Source organism: Geotrypetes seraphini, chromosome 16 (assembly GCF_902459505.1).
Source record: "Geotrypetes seraphini chromosome 16, aGeoSer1.1, whole genome shotgun sequence".
NCBI classification, from domain to species: domain Eukaryota; kingdom Metazoa; phylum Chordata; class Amphibia; order Gymnophiona; family Dermophiidae; genus Geotrypetes; species Geotrypetes seraphini.
Genome location: NC_047099.1, coordinates 39,352,217 through 39,379,876, shown reverse-complemented (window position 1 = coordinate 39,379,876; position 27,660 = coordinate 39,352,217). Strand labels below are relative to the sequence as shown.

Here is a 27,660-nt window from a genome sequence, read left to right as displayed (position 1 = left end):
CCCACCCCGCATTTCCTTAATTTTGTAGATAGTCTTCCTGGGGTTCTTTCCCATTCGTTCTCTGATCTCGGAAGGGGGCTTCTTGGGGGTTCTTTCCCACCCCGTGTTGCTCTAGTCTTGTAGGGTGTCTTCCTGGGGTTCTTTCCCATTCGTTCTCTGATCTCGGAAGGGGGCTTCTTGGGGTTCTTTCCCACACTGCTTTTCTCTAGTTTTGTAGGGAGTCTTCCTGGGGTTCTTTCCCATTCGTTCTCTGATCTCGCAAGGGGGCTTCTTGGGGTTCTTTCCCACACCGTGTTTCTCTAGTCTTGTAGGGAGTCACATTCGTTCTCTCATCTTCTTAGGGTTCTTCCCCATCCCCGCTTTTCCTTAATCTTGGAGAGTCTTCCTGGGGTTCTTTCCCATTCGTTCTCTGATCTTGGAAGGGGGCTTGGGGTTCTTTCCCACCCCGCTTTTCTCTAGTCTTGTAGGGAGTCTTCCTGGGGTTCTTTCCCATTTGTTCTCTGATCTCAGAAGGGGGCTTCTTGGGGTTCTTCCCCACCCTGTGTTTCCTTAATCTTGGAGAGAGTCTTCCTGGGGTTCTTTCCCATTCGTTCTCTGATCTCGGAAGGGGGCTTCTTCCCTAGCCCGCTTTTCCTTAATTTTGGAGAGTCTTCCTGAGGTTCTTTCCCATTCGTTCTCTGATCTCGGAAGGGGGCTTCTTCCCTAGCCCACTTTTCCTTAATCTTGGAGAGTCTTCCTGGGGTTCTTTCCCATTCGTTGTCTGATCTCGGAAGGGGGCTTCTTCCCTAGCCCGCTTTTCCTTAATTTTGGAGAGTCTTCCTGAGGTTCTTTCCCATTCGTTCTCTGATCTCGGAAGGGGGCTTCTTCCCTAGCCTGCTTTTCCTTAATTTTGGAGAGTCTTCCTGAGGTTCTTTCCCATTCGTTCTCTGATCTCGGAAGGGGGCTTCTTCCCTAGCCTGCTTTTCCTTAATTTTGGAGAGTCTTCCTGAGGTTCTTTCCCTTTCGTTCTCTGATCTCGGAAAGGGGCTTCTTGGGGGGGGGGGTTTCCCATTTGATCTCAGAGGGAGGCTTCCCGGGACTCTTTTTCTGATCTTAGAGGGGAACTTCCTCGGGTTCTTTCCCATTCCATCTCTGTTCCCAGGGGGCTGTTTCCCTTTCGGACTAGGTGGCCCCGGACGAATTTCCTCCGCGCCAGATGTTTCAGAACTTCAAGCAGCCCCCGCCAGCTGTGCTCGCCTTCGCCCCTCCCACTTCCCCTTGCCTCCACCCAGCCGCTGAGCCTCAGAAGCCACATGTAAGAGGCGGAGCCAGCCGGGTGCTGCTCTCCACCAATCGCCGGCGCGCGTCGCCTCTTCTCCCCTCGCTCCCGCCCCCTCGCCACGCGCCGGCCAATGAGTCGGCGTTGTGCGTCGGGGCTCGCGCCAATGGCGGCGCGAGCTGAGGGAGCACAGGGGGAGGCACGTGCGGCGGCGCACGTGTCGGCGGTGGCTGAGAGCTGCAGGTGGGCGGAGACGCGCCGGGATCGGCGCGCGAGGGCTGCGGACAGCGGCGGCGGCGAGAGGAGCGAGCGGAGCGGCGGCGCGTGGCGGTTGTGGCCAGGTTTGTGGCGGTCGCCGAGGCGGCTGGGGTTGTCTCCCGTCTTCTCCCCTATAGCGGCGCAGTACAGGGCACCGACACCTCCCCCCCTCCCCTTATTCCGCGGGAACGGGGCGTCTCTGTGGCGCGCGAGTCGGGTAACGCTCTCCGTCGAGGGAACGAGCTGACCCGGTCCTGGGTTGGCCTCGCCGCGCGCAGAGAGCGGTTAGTTTTCTTTGATGGGAATGACGAGGCCGATGAGAACTCCAAATCCCAGCATGCTCCGGGGCAAAGCCAGGACTGGCTCGGCCTTTGTGTAGGACGTGAGTGCACGGTAGCCGGGGTCCCTTGCTTAGAGGTACTGAGTGAGGGGGCCTCCGAGGGACAGATGGTAAGTCCCCCCCCCCTCTGCTGTTCATGCGACTAATTAACTCCTCCCCCCCCTTAGTAAGAGGGCAAAAGACCCCTTGGTCCTCTTGAGCAATGTTTCCCAGCTCGGTCCTGGAGTACCCCCCCTGCCAATCAGGTTTTCAGGATATCCGCAATGAATATGCATGAAAGAAATTTGCATGGAAACCTCCCCCCCTTTGCCAAACAGGTTTTCAGGGTGTCCACAGTGAATATGCGTGAAAGAAATTTGCATGGAATACCCCCCTTCCCCCGGTTTTCAGGATATCCACAATGAATATGCGTGAAAGAAATTTGCATGGAAACCCCCCCTTTGCCAGTCAGGTTTTCAGGATGTCCACAATGAATATGCATAAACTTGATTTGCGTACACAACCTTTATTAAATGCAAATTTTTTAATTCATATTCATTGTGGATATCCTGAAAACCTGATTGGCAAGGGGGAGGTATTCCATGCAAAAATTTAATTCATGCATATTCATTGTGGACATCCTGAAAACCTGATTGGCAGGGGGGGGGGTACTCCAGGACCGAGCTGGGAAACATTGCTCCAGAGCTGCCTCTGCTGTGCTTGGTAGGTGTCGTGGAAGGGTAACAGAGCCCCACCTAAATGGGGGTTTTGAACTCCGCCACTAGACAGAGTGAGGATTCAGCCTCTGAATAATCTGCCATGGTCCTTTTCTGTTGGCTGGATTTCGTGGATACCCACAAAGGTGTGTGGAGTCAGGATGGAGAGGGGGCAGCATGCTTATTTCCACTCTGAGGCCTGTATTGTTCAGGGAGCCCTGGAAACTGGGCATGAGACAGTGTCTGAGATCTTCTGAATGGTGGTGCACAGAGAGATGTAGGTGACTCTTTGTCTCTGGGCTGCTCCCACGTCATTCATGCACTTTGCCCATGTTGCCTTACTAGCCTTGTAGGTCTGTGTGATGGACTAGTGATATTGAGGTTGTGTCTACAGGTGGTGGAAGGGGCCATTAAAGTGGGAACACGACTCCAGACCCAACATATGAATGGCATGGAGCAGATGTGATTTTTTTCTCTCTCTCATAAAGCATGTTTTTATTAGCTACTGCCCAGAAAATTGGAATCTGAAGCACAGGATGTATTTTCCATAGCTGGTGGGCTACCCATAATCATTTTATTTTTTTAAGGTATTGTCAGATAAAGAAAGAACATGCAAATCTTCCTCCGTGCAGAATCCATGTGTGCATCAAATGTCCCAATAGAGAATTGAGTAAAACTAACAGTTCTTATGTAACAGAGCGTTGGGAGGAAAATTTTAAGAACACTTGATAGGAAGCTGTGAGGGTGAGGGGGAGTGCATGAAACGCCTTTCAGATGAGTAAAAAGGTAAGAAAATGTTAAGAAAGTCCAGGTCGATGGAGAGGATATTTAGCAGTGAAAGTAATAAAAGTTCATTCCTGAAGAAAACCATAGAAACATAGAAACTGATGGCAGAAAAGGGCCAAGGCCCATCTAGTCTGCCCATACCAATGTCCCACCCCCCTAACTCCCTCCCTGAAGAGATCCCACGTGCCAATCCCGCACACATCAGCTGAATTTGGGCAAAGATGAAATGAGTGTTTGAGAAACCATTTCTGCCTTTTTTTATCCATTGTGTCTGGATGTAGTTTCTGACTGGAATGCTGCTTCCCTACCCTGACACCTCCCTGATGAAACGCCTGGAGCATCCAGGATGCCCTAATCATCTTCCTAGGATCCCCTGCTCCTCACTGGCCTGCCTAGGACACGCTCGGCTCCTTGTGACTTTAGGCAAGTCACTTAATTCTCCATTACCCCCAGCTGCAAAATAAATGCTTGTCTGTAATTCGTAAACTGCTTTGGTTGTAATCGCCTAAAGGAAGTCTGTCAAGTCCCAGCCCCTTACCCCAGATTTTCTCCCCAGCACCTCTGCTTCTGAGCATTGCAACGACCCAAGCAGGAAATAGCTTTGAGTCGGCTTCAGTGCATGTAATTTGTGTGAGGTAGTTGCATTCTACTAACCAGCACAGACCGTTCTGGGATATCATCCGCTCTAGCCTCGTGCTGCCAGATGGATTTGGCAAGCGCTTTTTTTGGGTGCCATGTGGTTTGTCATCTTACTTTAGTAATGTGATCCCTGGTATTACATAACTCCCTGGGGTCTTATTGGCTTTTTTTTTTTTTAAGTTATTTTGACTGCCCTGCTGACAAGGAAGTTGGGGTGTTTCCAAGCCCCAAGGCAAGTGTATTTTGTTTGAAACAACAAGAACATAATGTCTTGTTATGAGTCAGTCTGGGCTTAGTGCTTAGAAGTTGAGAATAATCCAACACAGAAGTTATTTTAACAGTGACAGATAGCAAGAGCTCAGACGTGCGAGTATGGGGTCTGTCTGTTGCCTTCAGAGTACCCCTAGCTGTTGCATTTACTTGTTAGCCAAATGATCACCATATCTTTAATTAAAAGTTGAGGCAGAGGGGGGACCTGATGGTGCTGTCATGGTCCATGCTGGTGAATTTTCTATTCCACTTTAATTTCGAGGTTGTGGGCCTGAGCACATCACTAAAAATTGAATAAATATTCATAAAAATGATTAATTGGATTAAAAAAGTTAGAATTCTGTAATAGAGGTTTAAGTAGAGATTTTGAAATCACAGGCATTAAATGATTTTTTTTTTTTTTCCATATATGTGAACACCATATCTTTAAAACGGGTCACTTCCCTGTGTGGGCAGCAGGGCAGCCCGGTTAAATTCATGTGAATCTACTGCAGTGACTCCCAAATCTGGTCCTTGAGATCTCCTAGCAGGCTTGTTGGTTCTTAGAGCAAATGAGTTGCAGTCTTTCCTTGCAAATGTTCAACCTAAAACTGAGATCTGTGCCAAGTAAGACGGGATGCTCCATAAACTTTCTTACGGGGAGATGCAACCTTTGATGTACCTCCAACCCCCTCCTCCCCCCCAGCAAATGCTTTAGGTGGGAGACATCTTGTTTAGGGGGTTCAAGGTGTTCTCCAGACTCCGTCCCTTCTTTCTTGCCGCACTGTATACCTGGAGCAGCAGGCTGTTTGAATCAATACGTCATGCTTCATACCTAGTAGTATTCAAATCCAAGCTAATAGCCCACTTTTTTCAAACTACTTTCAACTCTTAACTCCCACTCACTTCTGTCAGATACCTTTACCCACTGTATCATTTCCTCTACCATAATCTCTCAACTCTGAGATGTCCTGTCTGTTTAATTAGATTGTTAGCTCTTCTGAGTAGGGACTGATTATTGTATACAGCGTTGCATATGTCTTTCAGCACTATACTGTGTACAGGTGGTCTATTTAGGTTCGTATTCCTACATGGTTGACTTGAGTTTTTATTCTGCTGAAGACACGGTGCACACCAGCCATGTTTGTATAGCAAGACCATTGGGAGCTAGGAGCTTGCATTCTTAGCGTAATTTGAGGGCACATCCACTAGAGTGCGATGTGCATCAGTTTGTTAATGGCAGAGGTGTGAGAACGTCTGGGCAAAAGAGTTTCTCCAGTAGACTGAGGCACGTTGTCCGTTTGCATGCACACGCTGTCCTAAACGTTTGATAGCTACATGAGGAGTGTGACGACACCAGATTTATCACTGGAACTAGCTTGGACAGTTTTAATTCCAGCTTCAGATAAGGAAGTGCTGTATTTCATTTGTACATGATGGCAGTTCTTATTTGGTTTTGAGGGGGGGGGGTTTAACCACTTGTTTATTTATAAATGCAAGACATTTAACATTTGGTATTGGTAAGTTGAATGTCGTCGGTACTTTGTTGGAAACATCTAGAATTCAAGGTTTTGATGGTATATATGACAATTTCGTTGTTGTTTTCTCTTGTGTTTGGATACAGTAATGGGATAAACAGATATTATAGTCTATATTTTTACACACATAACATGTCCATGCATATAACATGCGCTTTACCAGTTAATTTTTCTAAAGCACACTTGTTCAAAAGAGCTCATTATGGGGTCCTTTTACTAAGATGCGGGAGCTAATTTAGCACGCACTAAAAGATAACGTGTGCCAACGCGTCCATTATACACTCCTCCCTCAATATTCACGGAGGTTAGGGGCAGAGCCGGCCTGTGAATATTGAAAATTTGCGAATAACTTTTGGGCCGACTGACCCACCCCTGCCTCCCTCCCGCCTTCACCATGGCATCCCGGACCTTACCTGGTGGTTTAGCAGGCTTTCGGGGTAGGAGCGATCTTCCTACACTCCTTCCCCATGCAGATCACTCATCCAAAATGGCCGCTGTGAGTTCCCGTCGTAGTCTCAAGAGACTATGGTTAAGATAGAGCTGACAGGAACAGCGACAAAACTCGCTGAGATGGGACGGGGGACAAATTTGTCCCCATGTCATTCTCTAGTAGGAAGATCGCTCCTGCCCTGGTTCACCTCTGGACCACCAGGGCTTTCAAGTTAGGCTTTCTGAGGTCTGAGAGGTGGAACATTTGAATCGGCCAGGACGGGAGGTGAAAGGGATACCTCTCTGCTCACCGCTAGACCCACCAAGGCTAACTGCAGGCCCAGAGAAAGGCATCAGGGGAGGGAGGGAGGGAGGGAATGCGGACAGGGTGCAGAGCTGAGGGGGGAGGGGCTGGGTGCAAAACCTAGCAAGGCAGAGTACTTGAATATAAAGAGCTACCTCATTTATATTTGGAACAGTTTATATTCTATATTCTAGTATATACGGTAGTTCAGAGTCCCAGAAAGGAGCTTTGTGAGACATCAGGCCTCTGTCTGCATGTGATCCGTGTCCTAGGCATTCATGTGTCCATTCTCTCTTCTCCCTTAGGTGTTTTTCAGCATGGATGAGGCAGAATGTTCAGACTACTTGTCCTCCTGCGACTCTCTCTACTCTGTGGACAGTGCATCCAGCGGGGAGGATGATGGCTGTGAAGACCTGGACGCCTTTCTTTCGGACAGTGTGGAGGATGAGGCAGACTTGAGGGGTGGTCGGTGTGAGCTGCGTCTACTGTCCCCCGATTCTGGATTGGATGGCGCTAGGAGCCCTGGCTTGCTCTACGGGGATCAGGAGTGCAGAACGCTGAGAACGGCTGGGCAGACTGGGGGAAGGCATCAACCAAAGGGTTACAGTACCAGGTACCCAGAGCTTTTGCGAAACGGGGACTTCCCCTCTGTTCATGCTCGGGTAGCAGCGGAACAAGCTATGTTGTTGGACAGGAACCGGAGTCAGAAGCCAGAAGGGGGCCTAAAACGTTTAGCCCAGAGCACAGGAGGTGAACGGGACTGCCCTAACTGCCTTCTGAACCCGCCTTCTCTTGGGATAAAGAGACAAAGAACAGAGGAAATTGTGGAAGAAGAGGCAAGATGGCGGAGAGATGCAGCAAGTGGAGGGAACGAGGGGCGCCCCAGATCTGAAGGCGACCGGATCTTTGCACAGAAGGTTTGTGTGGGATGGGGTGTCGGAGGCTGCTGTTATAGTCTTTCAAAAAAAAAAAAGTTTGCACTACAAACTCCGGGTAGCGGGAGGGTTTTAACACATTTATTGTGAGATGGAGACTTCCCTGGACAGTCAGAGTATCAACAGGGTGGGTTGGTGTGTAGCTGCAAAAAATAAACCTTGCTATTAGCAAGGAGATGGAGTTCAGTGGGTTTCATTTTGGTTCTGGACCTGGCTTTGGAGAGGGCGGTGAGGAAAAATTGTGCTTTGGCCAGGGCGGGGGGTGGGAATTGTTCTCTGAGCTGAGTTTTATTATATTCCACTGCTGTTGCTAGTCCTGCCCCCTTGTGGTTAAAGCCATGCGCAGAGTGACCCCCTGGGAAAGGGCCATGAAACAGAATGGCAAGCTGTGTGCAAAAGAAGGGGGGGGGGCTAGAAGCCCTTAAAGGGCATGGAACTCTTTCCTGGTGTGTGGTGGGGTGAGGGGAAGAACTGATAAGGATTTAATTGAAATTGTATTTAGAAGGCGTCGCGTCCATTTGTCTAATCTTATGTTTTTCTTACAGTGCAAAGAGCTTCAGGGCTTTATCAAACCGCTGCAGGGGCTTCTGAATGGACTGAAGCGAGGGCGCTATGAGAGAGGTAATCCCCTTACTGCTTTCCGTTTCCATTTAGTGTACTTTTCCACAAGTGGCTATTGAGACAGACCGGGGGGAGGTGGGGGGGGGGGAGCCGCTGCTCGCTCTGGGATCGGTAGCATGGAATGCTGTTACTCTTTGGGTTTCTGCCAGGTACTTGGGACCTGGGTTAGCCACTGTTGGAAACAGGATATTGGGCTTAATGTGTCTATCCCCAGTATGACATTTCTTATGTGAATTAAGAATAGGACAATGAAGCCATTGTGACATCACTGATGAGGTTGGCTCTTAGGCATTGGTGCAATGCGGCATTATGACATCACAATCTCAGCTCTGGAATGTTGCTACTCTTTGGGTTTCTGGCAGGTACTTGGGACCTGGGTTGGCCACTGTTGGAAACAGGATATTGGGCTTAATGGGTCTGTCCCAGTACGACATTTCTTATGTGAATTAAGAATAGGACAATGAAGCCATTGTGACATCACTGATGAGGTTGGCTCTTAGGCATTGGTGGAATGAGGCATTATGACATCACAGTCTCCCAGAAGAGGTGAAGACAGAGACTGTGTCTGAATTCAAGAAAGCCTGGGGTAAGCACATGGAATCTCTTAGGAAGAGGAGAAGATAGTGAGTGGATGGGCCATTTGGCCTTTATCTGCCATCACGTTTCTATATTGAATTGTGCTGATTGCCTATGGCAAAAAGAAAAAGATCTATTTTGCTGATGCAGAGGTGAAGTAACTTCCGAAGCCCAGCCTGTGTTGCAGCTTGAGACAGTAGCAGTAGTGACTGTAGGGGAAGATATATTTTGCATATCATATCTTTGCAAGATAGTTCAAATTATTTTATATACTTCATTAAATCCATTATTTGTATTAATATCAGATATCAAATGGGTAACTTCTGCATGTTTCCTAGTTGCCTAATTAACATCAAGTACATTACATAGATTGTGTGCTCGCCAGGACAGATGGGGAAAAATTGTTTTGTACCTGAATAAATGAATGTAAACCTGTATAGAAAACTGAATGAATAAATATGGTAAAAAGACAGAACATGCAATGCTGCAGAGGAGCGTCTGATGGAAATTTTTTGAAGTGCTGGAAATGTCGGCTTTTTTTGTTATTAAATTACCATCTTCAGCCTATTGACTTACTTACTTGTAACTGCCAGTGTGAGCTCAGTTGGAAAGTGCTGGAGTGTTGTGTTTTTTTTATTTTCCTCCTGTGTTTACATGTGCGTGTCAATGAGGCAGCGGTTGAGCTGTGCTGGCAGAAAGAAGCCTTTGCAGAGCTTATGTAAACAGGTTATGTAACACGTGGGTGTGACTCAACAATCTCTGGATGCCCGTTCTGCAAGTCACTCCCCAGGCACTCTCTTCTGAGACTTGCTCGGATACTTTGGTAACCCAGGCCCATGAGCTTTGCTGCTTCTCTGCTGGCAACTCATCTTACTCTTTTGTCTGGTTACTTAAAGCAGCACCTCAGAATCTGGCCACCTGTTAATTGATGGGCGGACGGGCAGAACTGGGGCTCAGGTTTGATTCTTCTCCACACCCCGTATTTTCTGTCTTTTTTTTTTTTTGTGTGTGTGGTTTGTAATCTCATTTTCATTTTTTTGAATGTTTCTTGCTTAGTAATTGAAAAATGTCAATCTTAAAAATTTACATCTGCTATTTATATATTGCACTATCCTGGAGGAAATGTGAGGAGGGAGTGTTACGTGATTAAAAATTTTACATAAGAATAGTTTTACTGGGTCAGCCCAATGGTCCATCAAGTCCAGTAGCCTGTTCTCACGGTGGCCAATCCAGGTCACTTGCCAAAACCCAAAGAGTAGCAATATTCCATGCTACCGATCCAGGGCAAGCAGAGGCTTCCCCCATGTTTTAACAGACTATGGACTTTTCCTCCAGGAATTTGTCCAACCCTTTCTTAAAACCAGGTACTCTATCCGCTTTTACCACAACCTCTGGCAATGCGTTCCAGAGCTTAACTATTCTCTTGAGTGGGAAAAAATTTCCTCCTGTTGGTTTCAAAGGTATTTCCCTGAAATTTCATAGAGTGTCCCCTAGTCTTGTGATTTTTGATGGAGTGAAAAATTGATCCACTTGTAACTGTTCTACTCCACTTAGGATTTTGTAGACTAGTTTAAAAACTGCCTTTTGGGTCCTGGATTTTCTGCTTGCTGTACAGAGCTGTTTCTAGACACTCGGTTTTTTTGTCTGCTGTTTCAGGGCTGAGCAGTTTCCAGCAGAGTGTAGCCATGGATAGGATCCAGAGGATCGTAGGAGTCCTGCAGAAGCCAGAGATGGGGTAAGGAAAACGCCTGCTCCTGCTGCCCACTCCCCCCCCCCCATACACACACGCACACTTTTCCTGTTGTGCTGGAGCTCTGCATTGATCCTCTCATGGTATAACGGGGCTTAAATTAATAGAATACTGCCATCCACACGCTTAAATGTACACTGAAGTGTGTTCGATTACTAAGAGGGCTTAGCGTGTTAACTAGAAGCAGGGCATAGCCAACATTTGCACACAGCCCTCACAGAATACTGGGATTCTAGCAGGCCCATTTATGTCGGCCGTTGATGGACTGAAGGCAACTTACGCTGCTATAGAATAGGCGATGCCCAGTTAGTGGCCCCCCCTTGATGTTTGAGTGTTTAAAGCATTGAATAATGCTGATCACTGTCATTTTTGTCTTGACAGGGAGAGATACCTTGGAACCCTGCTACAGGTGGAAATGATGCTGAAAGTCTGGTTCCCTCGCGTGGCTGTGCACAGCTCGACCTCTCCAGAGTGTGACGCGGTAGATGCTCAGAATAGATCTACCATGGTACGGTACCTGCGCCTTCACACTTCACCTTTCAGGCTGACACGAGGAAGCCATGTGTGGTGTCCAGATTGCTTTCTAGACCCCTCCCCACCCCCCCAAATTTAGTGGCAAACAGGATTGTTGCGGTTGCCTGGGTCTCGCCACATCTGGGTAGGTAGACGCTATGTTTCAGCCATCATGCTGTGGCTTTCTTTGGGGTGTAGTTTGTTTTTATATGTAGTAAGTCAGACTGGATTGGCTGGGACCTGAGGTGATTGAGACAAGGCCCAGCCAATCGGGTCTAAGGACCCATTTACATATACAGTAGTGTGCAAAAAACTGGAACCACTTGTAAATTTTGCATTCTTTCAACTTTCTGACTTTTTAATAGTAGATTTGTCTGTGACACATAGCATAGTTCAAAACTGGATTGAGACTGTCCAATCAGCATGTGTTATTTCTGACCAATCATGAGGCTGCTTTTGCCAGCCAATCACAGTCTAGATGTCTAGGTAACAAGGCAGCTATAAAAAAGTGTGGGCCTTTGGGGTTTCATACACTTTCTGCATCAACCATGAGCAAGACTCAGAACTTGACATTGGAGGAGTGTGTTCGTGTGTCAGTGATGAGTGAAGAAGGATTGTCATGCCAACAGAGCGTCAGCAAAGTAGGCTGCAGTCACAGTGTGGTAGTAAAGATTGTATAAAAGAAGAAAGCAACGGGTTCAGTGATAGACAAGCCTTGGTCCGGTCGTCCACATGCATCATCATGTAAAGACCGTGCACTTTGATGCATTTCATTGACTAAATTGCAAGTTGACCTTGCCTCTCGGCTACTGCATGAGTGGTCAGTCGAGTGTCATGTCGGTGTCGGCTCATTAACAGTTCATTGCCGGGGGCTGCAAAGCATAGGTCAAGCCACTGATGACCGACGTCCAAAGGCGCAACGGGATCGATTGCTCACGGAAGCACTCGAGCTGGACATGTGAAATGTGGGTGCTTTTCAGCGATGATAGCACCTTCTACCTGTTTGGTAACTAGGCCCACACCCACGTGAAGAGGTTTCCTGGAGTGGAGTTCAAGCTTAAGTGCCTCAACCACATGGTGAAGCCTCCTTTGATGGTTGTGTCTGGGGCTGCATGGCTACCAGTGGTGGACGGATATCTGCACATTGTTGATAGAATGGTCAACAGCACTATCACAATACTGCAAAAGTGCTTGGTGCCATCGGCTCAGCAGCTATTTCCAGGCAGTTCCTGTTCCAAGAAAATGGGATATTCACGTGCGATCTCTAGGGGAGTAAAGTCAGGGGGGTGGGTCATTGGAGTGGGCAGACTTGATGGGCTATGGCCCTTTTCTGCCGTCATATTCTATGTTTCTATGTAACATACCTGTAAACAGAAGATCAGCTGGAAGCATCAGAACGACAACTGGCCCACCCAATCTCTGGGTCTGAATCCGATCGAGAATTTGTGGCACAAGGTGACCTGGGAGATATCCAAGAGACATCCAACATCAAAACGTGAGTTGTCGCCCATGATCACTTAATGCCAACCTGGTGCAGAGACAGCTGATCAAGAACAGAGAGCGATCACTGACACACAAAACAGCCTCTGACACACAAAACAGCCTTTTTTCAAGGCCACCTACATGAATATGAAGAACAGATGATGCTTGTATGAAATATTTTTGTCAGCGACGTACATTACTCAATTTATAGAAACATGATGGCAGATAAAGGCCAGATGGCCCATCCAGTCTGCCCATCTGCAGCATCCACGTTTAACTCCTCTCTCTATTGGCTTAAGGCTCTTAACATTTGCATCTCCTCTTCCTATTGGCTAAGGCTCTTTACACCTGCATTGTGATGTCCTAGAACTTTATGGTTATAGAAACATTGTAACCTGATGGCAGATAAAGGCCAAATGGCCCATCCAGTCTGCCCATCCGCACTAACCATTACCTCTTCCTTTCTCTAAGAGATCCCACGTGCCTATTCCAGAAAAACAATTAACATGGCAACTTAAAGTCAGAAATTTAAGGCCAAGCTAGATGAAAAAGTTGATTCTAATAGCTAAATGCATCCCTTATAATGTGGTACACAGAAAAATCTATTGGATCAACAAAAAATTAAAAGGTCAGAAAGTTGAAAGAATGCAAAATTCACAAGTGGTTCCAGACTTTTGCATTTCACTGGAAAGACAAACTGCAGACTTCACAGCACGCCCCAAAGAAAGCCACAGCATTAATGGTCGAAACATCACTTCTACCTACCCAGAAGCGGCAAAGACCCAGATAACTCAACAATCGTGACTCCAGCTGTGGAAGAACTGATGAGGTTACCTAAGTAATCTGGATCTGCTTCCTGCACTCATTCTGTGGGCTATTCCTCCATACCCCCAGACAGGTTCAAGCTGCTAGCATAATTGGTTCAGAAAAGTGAGCGAGTCTTGGGACTGGCGGTGTGCAGGAATGCCTGATAAATGTTCATTGTGGCTTGCCCCAGTACAAGAGCAGCACTTCTGGGTCTGGTTGGGAGGATGCCTTTAGTCCTTTTTTTCTCACTGTGTGAACTTCGGTTCTCACACCCCCTACATACCTTCTGGATCTGATGAACTTGTAGAAGAGATTGACTCTTTACCCACCCTACCTTGTGCATTCGCTGCTAGCCGAGGGGGATCCTTTGTGCTCTTGGTTTCTCCACAGCTAGGAGGATGGCAACAGGGAATTTGCAGTACTTGATAAGTTAAGAAGGGTTATTTAAAAAAAAGTGATGGCATTCAAAAAAGCATGGGATAAAAATAGAGGATCTCTAATTAGAAAACGAAGGACGTAAATTAAAGAACCAAAGCCGGTATTGGACAGACCTGCACGGTCTGTGTCATATATATATATATATATATGGGGATTCGGTGTAGGATGTGCTGGGGTGGACATCCATGGGAATTCAATTAATTTGGAACATGAGGACGTTACTGGCCTGACTTTACGGTAGACGTCCTGCAAACAACGGGATGGTTGGATAGGCTGGAGTGAGCTCGGATGGCATTTGGAACCTAGGACAATACCAGACTTTACAGTCTATGGCCCATAAATATCAAAGAAGAGACACGTTAATCGAATCGTGTATTTTTTAAATGGGTATAGCTTATGGACAGACTGGATGGACCGTTCGGGTCTTTATTTGCCGTCATTTACTATGTTATTATATATATATATATATATATATATCATTCATGCTCCATGACTTGTCCAAGTCAGTAGCAGCTGCTGAAATTACATAACATAAGAGCAAATTTCTAGACCACATAGCCATAAGTTCAATGCGGTTAACAAAAGATTATGCTATGAGAGAATACAGGAATAGTATGATATACAGAAATCGAATTGATCAAGAATTTTGAAAAAAAAAAAAGTTTTCAAGAGTTTTCTGAAATGTTCATAAGACGTGGATCTAATTAATAATGGACGGAAATCTTTGTCCTAGCAAACTGCTTGGTAGGAAAGACAGTGCCCGTGAGGTTTCTTTTACAACCCTTGGCTGAAGGGAACGTAACCTAGGGCATGAGATTTTCTACTATTCTCATGCGCCACGATAACAAATCTGTCGACAAGATATAATGGGGCAACACCAAAAGCAACTTTATAGTATAAGCATCCCAACTTAAAGATCACCCAGGCCTCTACCGTAAGCCAGTGCAGCTCACACGTAAAATGCTCATGATTTCCTCAGACCATAAATCATTCTTCCTGCTGTATTCTGGACCAGGGGGCTAGTTTTATATTAATGGTGTATCAAGGGCGGGCAGTCATTGAAACTGGAGATACATTTTGAAGTTGCATGTCATTTTCAGGTCAGGGGATTTAACCCCCACCTCCACTCTGCCTGAGTTTCACTTTGCATTTTGATGTGCGAAAACCCCAAAAAGGCACATAGCAAAAAAAAACGCAAAATGACATGAAGCTGTCTTTTTTTCATAGACTTGTCCTATCCCAAGGGTGCTGTTTGGATTCACACTATCTTTGTTTTGTCTTCTAGCACCCATGCACCAGCTGCACAGAGATAAAGAATTTGCCAGGACAGATGGCCAAACACCCTGACGTCACCAGTCTGGACCCACAGCAGAAGAACCCCAATGGGATGCCAGAAACAGATACCACCACCCCCAAGAATGGCGCTCAAGTTCTCGGCTGGTCTGCTCTGAATTTGACCTGGATGCATACCTCGCCCATCTGCAACCTGCAAGCCACACCAGGCAAAGGCACTCTCCTCAGTTCCAGCACAGCCAGCTGTGGCGTCATCTTTCTCCTGCGCAACAATTTGTTGACCTCCCCGGCACGCGTTCGCTCGGCATCTGTGCCCCCCAAGAAGTGCTTGGCGACCGCCTGCCCCCAGGCAGCCCACCCTTCTGAAAGAGGAGTTCCTCTAAGGAGTCAGAGTGTGCCGGGAGTACTCCTTGGAAAAAGCAGCAGCAGAATACCCAGCAAAGGTGGGAGCCACATCACCTCACTGCTTCCCCTCCCAGAATCAGGAGGCAGGACTGGAGGCATGGACAAGGGGTTGCTGGTAGATGCATCTCTGAATTAGGTGTCTTCTTTCAAAGGAAGGCTTTATTTTCTGAATAACTTTTTTTTTCCGTGAACAAAACAAGCATTTCATGTTTTTTTAAAGAGGGGTGAAAAGACCACTGAGACAGCTGCATTTGAAAAGGACCATGGACACTTGAGAGCTGCTTTAACCCGTGAATTCAGATCTCAGGATTGAGAAGGAAAAGCATGAACTTTGGAGTTTGATTTCAGGGCTAAAATCAGAGGCGGTGGGCGGGCGGAGGGGACTTTTCTTTTCTCCAAAAGTACTGTCTCAGTGGATTGTGGATTAAATTGTCTTTGTCCCCCCTCTCTTTCTCTGTAGATGAAATTTCTTGGAGGGTAGGGGTTTAGGGGTAAAACCTCATTGTTGTTCCCTGTGAATGTGAATAACATTTCCCTTCTCTGTTCTTTTTAATGCCTTCTCTCTCAAACCGTTTATGAAAGAGGACTAATGCTGGACGTGCCACCATCAGACTTCTTTAAGGGAAATTGGGGGCAGATTGACTTATGCCATTAAGGACTCTCTGGGTGGATGGTCACCAGCAGGAAGGGTTCTTTGTTTTTGCTGCAGCCCTTCTTCCAGGCAGCCTTCAGGGGAGGAGGAAAGCCTGGAGTAGAACAGAGAACCGTCGCTTTTCTTCTTCTGGCCTTCCTGCCTCCTCCTTTGGCTGTGTGATGCCCCTTTTTTTTCTGCCTACAAATTAGATTCTACTTTTTAAGCAATGCGGGGTGAAGTTTGTAAAGCTGTGAAATAAGACTCCCCAAAACCCCATCCTGGACCTGATCTGTGACCTTTTTGATTATAATGTGAAAGGGAGCTGTCTGCTTGGTCATAGGGTTGTACTTGCTCCCACAAAGGATGAGGTTCAGCTCCCATGCCTAGCTACTGTTTCCCAGTGTTGGGGATACTGTGGAAGCAGTATGTAGAGGCCTTTGCAGAGCAAGAAGTTGCTGCTCCTAGTCTGTGCCTCACATAGCCTAGGAGTATTGACTCTGGTAGGGGAGGGTGTGAGCATGGAAAGGATGAAGGTGGGGGCAGGGGGGCCACTGTTTAGTGGGAGGCTGAGTAATATAGAAACGGATAAAAAAAACAAAAGCAGATGAAAGACCCAGGCTGCCATCCATGCAATCTGCTACCCCTTCCTCACCCTTAGAGATCTTATGCACTTGAATTTGTAGTTTGCATCGCCATGAATTCACCACTCTTTCTGTGAAAAGGTATTTCCTTTCCCCTTCATCTTATGCCCCCTCATTCCAGAGGCTCCTTTCAATTGAAAGAGACTCGCTTCTGTGCTTTGCCACAGAGGTATTTAAACATCTCTGTCGTATCTACCCAGTCTTGCCCTTCCTACCTAGTATACCTAGTGAGATCTTCATGACGAAGACCACTGATTAATTTGACTAGCCGTCCAACTCCATTCCTGTTTTCCTTTTGAAGGTATGGTCTCCAGAATCGTACACCGTACTGTAAACGAGGTCTGATCGGAGTAATTTGAATTAGAAGTCCAAATGAGTAGGAGGGCAGTAGTATCAAATTTATTTGAAAACTTCTGTTTTTGTGATCCACCATCAAGCCTTAAAACAATTTTCTGTAAGATCAGAAACCTATTGTGTAATGTTGTACCTTTGAGGTGTTTAAAATAGTGTAATTGAACGTGTTAGTTTGAGTTTTCTGCAGTCCCATAACGTTATCACAAGAGAAGATGACTCTCACTCAGCAACAACAAATCGCGCCTAATACAGTTTTTGTTGGTGGAATTGATATCTGATTATGACTGACATAAATTGACCTGCATACGAGTGTATTTGTAATTTTTGTACACTCAAGATATTTAAATAGAAGTTTATCTGGTTCAGATGGATGAAATGAAAATAGGGGATTTCTTTGCATGAATTGGTGCAGTGAAAGTTAAAATAATCACTGATAGAACAGGTGTATGTATATAAAGGGTGAATAGAATAAAACCAATTGGCAATTTAATAGAAATATGAGCACAATATGTGGAATGAGAGGGCATAGGATGAAGTTAAGAGGTGATAGGCTCCGGAGTAATCAAAGGAAATACTTTTTTACAGAAAGGGTGGTAGATGCGTGGAACAGTCTCCTGGCAGAGGTGGTGGAGACACTGTGTCTGTATTCAAGAAATCTTGGAACAGGCATGTGGGATCTCTTAGAGGAAAAAGATAGTGGATGGGGTGGACTGGATGGGCCATTTGGCCTTTATCAATCTTCATGTTTCCTTATTTTAAGAAAATGTAGCAGAGTTTAGCATGATGAAATTTAGATCAGTAGTTTTGATCTGGAAGACTGCACCTTCTAAAAGGTATAAATAGGATGGAGTTAGTCCAGAGGGGATGCTACAAAATTGATTAGTGGTCTGTTACAAAGCGTTTGGGGACACTTACAGACTTCAATACGTATACTGTGGAAGAGGGGAAAATCCGCTGCCTTTGACACGGTAGACTTCCACCTTCTCCTTGATATCCTGTCCTCATTTGGATGTTGAGGCTCTGTTCTTTCTTGGTTCTCTTTTTTTTTTTTTTTCTCATTCTTACATTGCACTTTTAGTGTATGCAGTAATGGATCATCCTCCACTGCAATCCCACTATCAGTTGGTCAAACGCCAACGACCTCTTTTCTCCATCTATATTCATCCCCTTGGTGCTCTGATCTCCATGCATGGTTTTCAATATCACCTCTACACTGACGATTCCCAGATCTGCTTCTCTACACCAGGAATCCAGGCCCGAGTCTCAGCCTGCCTGACCGACATTGCTGTCTGGTTGTCCTGCCGCCACTTAAAACTGAACACAACCAAGACTGAGCTACTAAACCTCTCTCTCCCCTTCCCACCACCCTCCATCTCATTGGGTAACGCTCTCTCCTCCCTTTGTCACCAGCTTATAACTTTGGGGTTGATCTTTGACTCCTTTCTCTGCACAAATCCAACAGACCACCAAAACCTATTTCTTTTTCTATAATATCTTCAAAATCCAACTCTTCCTCGCTGAGCACACTCTTATGACCTCTTGCCTGGACTACTGCAACTTGATTCTCGCAGGTCTTCCACGTAATCATCTCTCGCCCCTTCAATCCATTCAAAATTCTGCTGCACAAAGTTATAATTACGCCAGTCGCCATGCTCACATCACCCCTCTCAAGTCACTTCATTGGCCCCCAGTCCATTTCTGCATACAGTTCAAACTCCTACTGATTTTAAAGTGCATTCCCTCTATATCTCTCCCTATACGCTTCCCCAGGAATGCCAATCATTGGGCAAATCTCTCTTAAGGGTATGTGCTCTCTTGTATGTTTGCTTATTGCCAAAGCTGTAGCTTTTGTCCCTGGAAAGTTGAACTGCTTGTTACTCAGACTGGGGTGTGGACTCGTTGAAAAGAAGTTGCCTTGTGTGACTTCCCAGGTGAACAGGTGCTGACAGGCACTTGGCTCCTGGCCAGATCCCCGCTGAGCAGTTTGGCAGGGTGTGGGAGCCTTTGGCATGGCTAGCCACGTGTGGGGCTTGGAGTGCTTGGGCTGTAGCACCTTCCCAGGCCATGTGAGCAAGGGAATGGAGCAAGGGGGTGCCGAAAGCTGGTATCAGTGTGTGCCAGAGCAAGAAACCTTGTAAGCGCTCAGAGTGGAAGGGAGCATCAGCGGATCATGCGTGGTAAACGCATATCCATAGTGTTAATAGTTCGGTGTTACTGCCCTTGGACTTTGGTGTTTTCTGGGGCCTTGTCCCTTCCCTATTGTTACTGCAAAGCCAAGATAATGTTATGTTTTTGTGGGTGGGAAGGAGGGGGTCTTTTTAAGTCGGCTGTTTTCACTTGAGTCTGTAGTGAAGAATGACACAGGGACAAATTTGCCCCCATCCCCGCAGGAACTCAATTTAAAGTGTTTCGAGGTTTGTTCATACAGGGGGGGAGGGGGGGGGGACAGGACAGTGAAAAATTTGTCCCCATATCATTCTCTAGCCAAGTTTTTAAATCCCAGCTCACAGCCATGACAAGGGAGCCCTAATCAGCCACAGCTGTTTTATAGAAGTACATGGTTATTGGTTCCAGTTTCCTTCTATTTTTGACTGTTATTTTTGCTGGTATCTCCCAAACTCTCCGGCCATGAATAGCACTAGGGGACCTTCAGATCTAGTCTGAAAGTGTATCTTCTGGATACACAACATCCTACCTTCTCTCTCCAAACTGAGTGAAAACCAATGGCCAAGGGTTGGTGTGCTACACGCAGGACCCTGAATTAAAGCAGAGATGGAACATATGGTGCGGTGTACAAGACGGGGGGTAGATATTAGTATGGCACCAGTATATTTACTGGAACGCATCCAAAGAATAAGGAAAATGTTTGAGGGAAAAAAAGAAACATTTGAAAGAAGCTGAAAAAGTGTCACACGAGAATCATGTCTCTGCCCTTCTCTTGTCCAGAGATGGCCTTGCTTCCCTGAACATCCAGCGGGGTGCTTCCCTTGCCAGATTTAGTGGCCATTGAAATGTGTTCATAAAATTTGACATTCCATTGTTCCTGGAAGAATTTTTGCACAAGGAGCCAGTGGCCCTATCTGTGGAATGTGTGTAAGGTGCTTATGACCTGGAAAACAGGATTCTGGGCTAGATAGACCTTTGGTCTGACAAGAGTAGGGCAAGTCTTCTGTTCTCATGAGTATAATTTGAGCAAAACGATGATGAATCTGATTGACAAAGGCACTTAGACTACATCTGTGCTCTGATAACCCTTGTGTCCCGTTGTGCTACCTACCTACTTGTTAGGCAAATGGTTCACTAGATCCAATATGGAAAGTAAAACAGAAGTACATCTTGATAAAGCAACTGTAGACTTTATTACTTAGAAAGTCCCAGGGATTAAAAACTCATGGCCATGTTTCACCGTACACAGGCTGGAGGATGGGGGGTGGGGGTTGCAATGACTGGGTTTGTACCTTCTGCTTGCTAGGAAATGTTTTTTGAATTCTGTTCCAAGAGTTTCCTTGATTGTCAACTCCTTAAATTGCTTTACAGTTTTTGTAAGACGTTTTTATATAGATGTGATTTTGGCATGTTGAAGTCTCCTGCTGAAAAGTAAGGTATTATGGACCAGCATGACAGCAATAAAAACTCTTCAGCACTCGACACAATGTTGGTCCTTAATCACTTGATTTAACCGCTCTGTGTGTGTGTGTCTGGGTATTTCCGGGTCGATATTCAAAGCGATTTAACAGGCCAGAAATGGCTCCTGACTGGTAGAATTGCCAGTTAAGGGCTAACAGGTCAATGCCTATCCCAAAATTGGCGATTTCAGGGGCATTCTGGCCAGGGCTGTGGAGTCGGAGTCGGAGGCAATTTCGGGTACCTGGAGTCGGAGTCAGAAGTACAAAAAACTGAGGAGTCGGAACATTTATCTACCGACTCCATTTTTGAACTTGGCATACCAATCATGAGCGATTCTTTCAACTATAGCACCCACTATATACACAGCACAAATGTTGCGAGCAGCTTCTGCGGCCTTAGAACCTTGATTAAAAGCAAAAAGAAGGCGGTGTCGAAAATGCTAATTTCTCTCAACTTGACATTCCATTTTAACGATCTGAAAATTAACCAGTGCTGTGGAGTCGGAGTCGGTGGAAATTTCGGGTACCTGGAGTCGGAGTCAGAAGTACAAAAAACTGAGGAGTCGGAACATTTATCTCCCGACTCCACAGCCCTGATTCTGGCATAGTCAGCACTTTACCAGCCAGGTGAACTGCACAAATAGGACCACATGAGTGTCTGTCCTATCTTTTTAGTTTGCAATTTTATTGAGATTCCAAATATGACCTGTACCAGGCCAATTCCAACAATTGAAACTGATAGCTTTGTACTTGATAATGATAACAGTAACAATGTTTCCCTTCTCCACTTCTTGTTGTGCCCCCCCCAAAAAAAAGTGTGTTGGTCCTCTTTGTGGTGGCTTGTAACATAACAAAAAAAATCAACTTATAGACTGCATAACCGTGAGGATCTATGCGGCTTACAAAAAATTACACTTTATTACAAATAGAACTCTGAAGAAATTGAATTACTCAAAAATCTAGAGAATAGATAACTCTTCAAATGCCTTCTGAACTCCAGGTATGACATAAATAAGACTAGTTGCTTAAAATCTTTATCCCAAAGAGCGGTCTGATAGGAGAGAGTATGTTCGTGATATCTTTTAAACTTGCAACCCTTTACTGACGGGTAAGTAAAAAGAGCATGGACTTTGCGAGAGTATTTTGGATTGGGGACTGAATGCATCTAAAAGATATGAGGGTGCCTGACCTGTTATGATTCTATAATAAATATGATTCTATAATAAATAACAACCAAACTTGAAAATGATGCAGGCCTCTATGGGCAGCCAATGCAATCTGATAAAAGAAAGATACATTATCATATTTTTTTTCAAACTATAGATTAGACTCACTGCTGTGTTCTGTATGAGTCATAGCCTGGAAATAGTCTTCTTTACCCCTGCTGGATAGACTATATTACAATAGTCTAGATGTCCCTGTACCAGTGATTGAACTAATGATTTAAATGCAGTGGTTAAGTGCTGAATATCACTTAATTTGGCTTTGCTTTAGCTGCCTCCACAAAGCCAGTGCTAGAGCCCAGACAGCAATGAAATTTTGGGTATAACACCAGTGGCAGTCAGCAAAACACTTGACACTGACTTACAAATATACATAAGTGCTAAAAAGACGTGAAGAATGTTTTATACATCGATATTAAAATGCAGATCTGGATCTAGCCCCCCCCCACCTTTCTCACTAGTTTAAGGTAAGTTACGTTCACAACTGGTCGGCATGTTCCTTTTCCTGGAAGGTTTAAATCTAAGCTCATAGCTGAGAAAGCCCCGTCCTGTTGCAGCGCTGGGGACCATATATTAAATAGAAGTACTCTCCAGGGGTAGATTTGAAACAGGTGTGTGATCACTTTACTGTTGACTGCCAAGACCTGAATTGAGCTGTACCTTCTTCCTAGAGACCCCCCCCCCCACACACACGCACGCACTTAAAGATGCCCTGGTGGTTTAGGATAGGGTGGGCAGGAACAATCCCATCACTCCTGTCCTTGGCAGCTACAGCAGTGTCTCACAGAATTACTGCTAGGGTCCTGAAACCTAGTGCTACTATCTTAAAATTACCACTACAGGTTGCAGTCTTGCTGCCACTATTCATCATTTCTATCTAAAAGGTATTAGGCTGCCACCTGCTGACTTTTCCAGGAAACTGCAGCAACATGAGGGGCAGCCACCAGCTTGGCTGATAATTTTCTCCTGTCAAGAAAGATTCATAGTAACATAGTAGATGACAGCAGATAAAGATCCAAATGGTCCATCCAGTCTGCCCAACCTGATTCAATTTAAATTTTATTTTTTTCTTCTTAGCTATTGCTGGCCAATAATCCAAAGTTCTGCCTGGTACTGTGCTTAGGTTCCAACTAGTGAAGTCTTTGTCAAAGTTCACTGAAGCCCTCCCAAAGCCCATCCTCAACTAAATGGCCATATACAGACACAGACCGTGCAAGTCTGCACAGTATTTAGGATGTTTCAGAATGCTGAAGGCTATAAAGCTCAACTTCATCCATCTGTTAGCAGATAAACATTGAAACCACTCCAATTTAAAGACACTAAAGAGTGTTAGTCCTGATTATCTACATCCTGATGAGTCAAACAGATAACAGGAGAGTTTAAAAAGTGAAAATTAAATGGCAAGCTTGTCTTATATGCTGCACTGGTTTGAATTTAGCTCTGTTTCCCTGCATAGTGAGGACAGAATATGAGGGGTGTTCAATAATTTATGAAAGCAAGTGTGTTGAGACAAGTCTGTGCATTTTGTGACATGTCTCAAGGTTACTCATGCACAGTTGCGGCTCAGTGCAAGTCCATCATGCCAAGAGACAGGACTGCAGTTTTTGGTGTATCTGCCCCATCATCCTATAAAGTGGAATCTATGCAGTGAAAGCACAAGTCATTCCCACCCTCCTGAAGTTTAAGATGTAAATATCTATAGGCAGTCGTAGCAACTGTCTTCTGGCATGATAGACTTTTGCTTCTGGAGTTCATGCCACACAAGACAACCCTAACCAGGGAGAGTTACGCCAATACAATGATGGCTTTGCAGGAGTCTTATCAAGGAGGAAAACTCACCGCAGGTGTGCTGCTGCTTCACAACAAAGCAGTAGTGCATATATCAACAACAATCGCAGGCTGCCATCCAAGAATGTTGGTTGCAGAGAGAGAGAGAGAAGGGCGTGTTGGAACTCGGGAGGGAGGCAAAGTGGGACACCAAAGGTAGAACAGATCCTGACGCAAGTCAAAGGTTCTTTAAACAGACTGTGATGTAAGCTAATTTTTTTTTCTTTGATGTATATATTTTATTTATACTGTTGTGATGCCGTTCTTGGCCACTCAGTGGTGTATCAAAGTTTAATAAAGACAAAGAGATCTTTAAAAACTTACTGAACATAGTACTAGGCTTACTAAGGAAATAGCATTCTAAGGTACAACTAACATAACCCAGCTGGAGCAAAAACTCTAGTACTTTTTGCAGGCCTTATGTCTGCACCTGCCATGTGCTTCCTGAGACTTTAGGAACCTACAGGTTCTTATGACTTTCAGATATGAGCTAGGCTGCAGTGGAGAAGCAAAGTACACTTGTTTCAAACTTCAGATACAGAAAGATTACATGTACATAAAAGTCTGGCATCTAATTGCAACACCATTTTATTAAAAAGACAAAAATTATAGGATACAAGGAGGTGAAGCGATGAATCTCAAAGGCAAAAGAGCAACAGCCCCAAGTCTGCTGCTGCTTCTGGGGTTACCACTAAACCTCCGTGCACCCTTAAATAACCTCCAAGCAGAACAGTTGTTCTTTCAATGCTCTGAAACAAGACTAGCACTATGGCAAGGGGGTCTTTATCAAGCGCTCCGCCAGCGTTTCCTTGCCCAAGGTATTTAGTTAGCATCCCAGCCAGGGATCAGGCCGATTCTTCCGCATCAGGAAGGTAACCTTCCTCGCCATTTCCGTAGTGTAAATCCGACGACAGTTTTCATACTGCAGCCTCCGCCGTTTGATGCATGGTTTCTCATAGTAACGGCGGCGTTTGGCATCCTCGAGGATCCCATCCACGGTTAGGATTCTAGAGGGGCACAAAATGGAGACATTAGCAACCAACAGCTTAAACTATTTGATAAAAGGGGATGGAACTCCTAGGTCAAAAAGGTCAGGGCTCTTCCGCTTGGAAAAGAGAGACAGCTGAGGAGGGCTAGGATTGAGGTCTACAAAATCCTGAGTGATGTAGAATGGGTAAAAGTGAATCGATTTCTTTTTTTTACTCTTTCAAAAAGTACAGACGAGGGGACACTCAATGAAGTTACATGGAAATACTCTTAACAGTGGTCTCAAACTCGTGGCCCGCCAGGTACTATTTTGAGGCCCTCGGTATGTTAATTATAATCACAAAAGTAAAATAAAACAGATTTTTGATCATATGTCTTTAGCTATAAACGAGCCCCGGGAAGAAGAGTCCTTTCGACTTGGCAGGGAGGCTGGAGACTTCGATCTCAAAGACCCTCGGTGCGGAGACCGGCGAAGATGAGGGTTGGACAGTACTAGGTCCGAGGGCTTGATGGACCACGTAGTGCGAGGACCCAGCGACCTACCCCGCCTTGGGGGAGAATCCCTGGGCCGTTTGGCTGACCGCTGCCTCGAGGAAGAAGTACGTTTAGGCCGGCACTTCGACCCAGGTTGGGTGGCGGGAGAAGTCCGCCTCGAGGGAGTAGGTGAGGAGGCACTCGAGGACAAGCGTCGAGACCAACGCACCTTGCCTTGAGAGCCCTCGGCGCGATGCTCAGGCTGGTCAATGAGTGATATCGAGGCCGGAACCAGCTGAGCCAAAGCAGAGGAGATCTGCGAGGTTAAGATGGCCTTAAGCATATCCTCGAACATGGGCACCGAGACCAAAGGATTTGGATGAACAGGTGCAGCAGTGCATTCCAACGAGGGCGACCTCGATGTAGAGTATTCCCGTAATGTGGAGGCACGCTTAGGAGGAGGTCTTGTCGAGGCCGGCAGGACTACACTCACTGCCTGGTTGGCCAGAGACTCCGAGGACAGCTTCTTCAGTAGCTGAGCTGAACCTGAAGGAGGAAGAGAAGACTTACCAGAGGCCGAGGTCTTCGAAGCCGGAGCTGCCGAGGCCTTCAAAGTTGAGGGAGACTTGCTCGGGACCAAGGTTTTATCCATGGACGGGTCCATGTTGAAGAGTTCCACAATCTTGGCCCGCCATTGACGAAGAGCCCGAGGCTGAAGGGTGGCACAACGAGGGCAAGAGTCCGTAGGGTGGTCAACACCCAGGCAAAGGATACACCAATGGTGTGGCTCTGTGATGGAAATCATCCGACCACACTGCGTGCACTTCTTGAACCCGGTAAGAGGCCGGGACCTAAGGCAGGAAGGAAAGCCGCGGCCACTGCGAGGCTGGGCGACCAAGGAAAAAAACGAAGTTCCCCGGTCGTGAACGAAAGTAGGAAAAACAAAAAATTTTTTTTTTTTAAGATCGGTCGAAGAAAAACAAAAGACGCGGGGCACAGCGACTTCCGATAAAATAATAAAAGAAGCCGTGGTGCAAGAAAGGCACTTAGGATCGCAGAGAAGAGAGACAGGGCTTTCTGGCTCCGCGGAAAACTGAGAACCGAGGACCAAGTTGAGGGGTGACAGGTCAAAAGCGCACAAGACAATCCCGTGCGGACAACATCGCGCAGACAACTCAGCGCTAAGACAACGGCGCTCAAAGACAATTGCGCGCCATTATATCTCCGCGCCAGACAATTGAGCGCCGCGACAACTCAGCGCCAGACGTCTATGAACCGAGTTGAGCAGGTGCGCCCTCTTAGTGGAGCAGGCAGGCACACAGCACTAGCCAACTTTGAGATCTTCAATCAAGTTTGCTTGAAAAGCCGTCCGTGGATGACGTCACCCACATGCAGAGAATACGCTGCCTGTTTCACCTCATGCAAAATTAAATCCAACATGTGGCCCTGCAAAGGACCACTGCTCTAACATGAATAGAAGGAAACATTTCTTCAATGAATCCTTAAGCTCTGGAATTTGCAGCTACAGCGGCAATGAATGCACCGGTGGTCTCCAAACTGTTTTTATTTCACTTTTGTGACGATGACAAACAGACCGACGGCCTCCAAAATAGGACCTGGCGGGCGCCGCGTTGCACCATAGGAGCCCGTTCCACGCACATGCGCAGGAGAGGGAAGCAGCCGGCCTCGCGCAGGCTTTTTTTTTTTTTTAATTATCATTATTTTTACCTGTTCAGCGCCCTGTACGCCGAGTCCACGTTTCCGTCCTGCACCATGACCGTCCTGGCGATAAATTTCAGATGATTCGCCATCGCGGCGACGGCAAAACTCAAGGACGGAGCCAATCCCCAAGACCTCCTCGCAAACTCCACCCCCCGCGCGCGGCTCTGGGGAACCCGACGGAGTCTAGGATCCGGGAGTCGCGCGGCGGCGGCGGCGTCCTCACGCAGCGTGAGGACGTTCCCCCCTCTTGGTTTCTCTCGCGCGCGCGCGGTCGCGTGGGGTTGGGCGGACGTCCTCCTCCTCCTCCTCCTCCTCGGCCGTTTCCGCTTCCGTTCTCAAACGTCGCGACTCCGTCTCGGCGGCCGGGGGAGGGTGAGTATGGCGGGGCTTCGGCCGTCCCCGCGGTGAGAATAAAAGCCAGCCCCTCCCCCCCCACCTCGAGGAGGAGGAGGAGGAGGTTTGGCCGCCCCTCTCGGGCCCCGGGGGAGAGGCGGAACGTGTGTGTCTCGTTGGCAGCGCCGGACGGAAGGGGTAAAACCCGGACCCGACGGATCTGAGTGGAAGAGCAACAAAGTAGAGGCAGAAGACGAACTAGGCACCAGCCCAGCGCCCCAACGGGCTCAAGAAGGGCCTGGACAGTTTTCTGGAGGAAAAGGGGATAGAGCAGGTCCTGGACCCCTGACCCAGCAGAGGCTCTGACCCACCTCCGGAACACTCAGGGGGTCCTTTTATCAGGCTGCGGTAGAAACATAGAAAGATGACGGCAGAAAAGGGCCACAGCCGTCATCTACTATGTTACTATAAATTGAATCAGGTTGGGCAGACTGGATGGACCATTCGGGTCTTTATCTGCCGT

The 27,660-nt window shown here is 46.6% G+C and overlaps 3 protein-coding genes across 6 annotated transcripts in view; 2 read left to right on the top strand and 1 right to left on the bottom strand.

Annotated features, from left to right (window-relative positions):
- The first annotated feature begins 1,605 nt into the window (after window positions 1–1,605).
- On the top strand, window positions 1,606–20,593 carry CIART (circadian associated repressor of transcription). The gene is made up of 6 exons (XM_033924313.1): window positions 1,606–1,966; window positions 6,802–7,413; window positions 7,977–8,052; window positions 10,285–10,363; window positions 10,760–10,886; window positions 14,904–20,593. The coding sequence occupies exons 1-6, from the start codon at window positions 1,964–1,966 to the stop codon at window positions 15,450–15,452; spliced, it is 1,446 nt and encodes a 481-aa protein (XP_033780204.1). The 5' UTR covers window positions 1,606–1,963; the 3' UTR covers window positions 15,453–20,593.
- Window positions 20,594–24,184: 3,591 nt separating this feature from the next.
- On the bottom strand, window positions 24,185–26,993 carry MRPS21 (mitochondrial ribosomal protein S21). The gene is made up of 2 exons (XM_033923902.1): window positions 26,811–26,993; window positions 24,185–24,628 (listed from the first exon to the last, which is right to left on the bottom strand). Exons 1-2 carry the CDS (start codon window positions 26,891–26,893, stop codon window positions 24,448–24,450), a joined length of 264 nt encoding a protein of 87 aa, XP_033779793.1. The 5' UTR covers window positions 26,894–26,993; the 3' UTR covers window positions 24,185–24,447.
- Window positions 26,994–27,060: 67 nt separating this feature from the next.
- PRPF3 (pre-mRNA processing factor 3) overlaps window positions 27,061–27,660 on the top strand; it is a 35,913-nt gene continuing 35,313 nt past the window's right edge. For 2 of the 4 annotated variants that reach the window (XR_004537224.1, XM_033923898.1), the window contains exon 1: window positions 27,146–27,335. The gene's annotated coding sequence lies outside the window, so the exon portion shown is untranslated. The other 2 variants (XM_033923899.1, XM_033923900.1) reach the window with 2 other exon arrangements.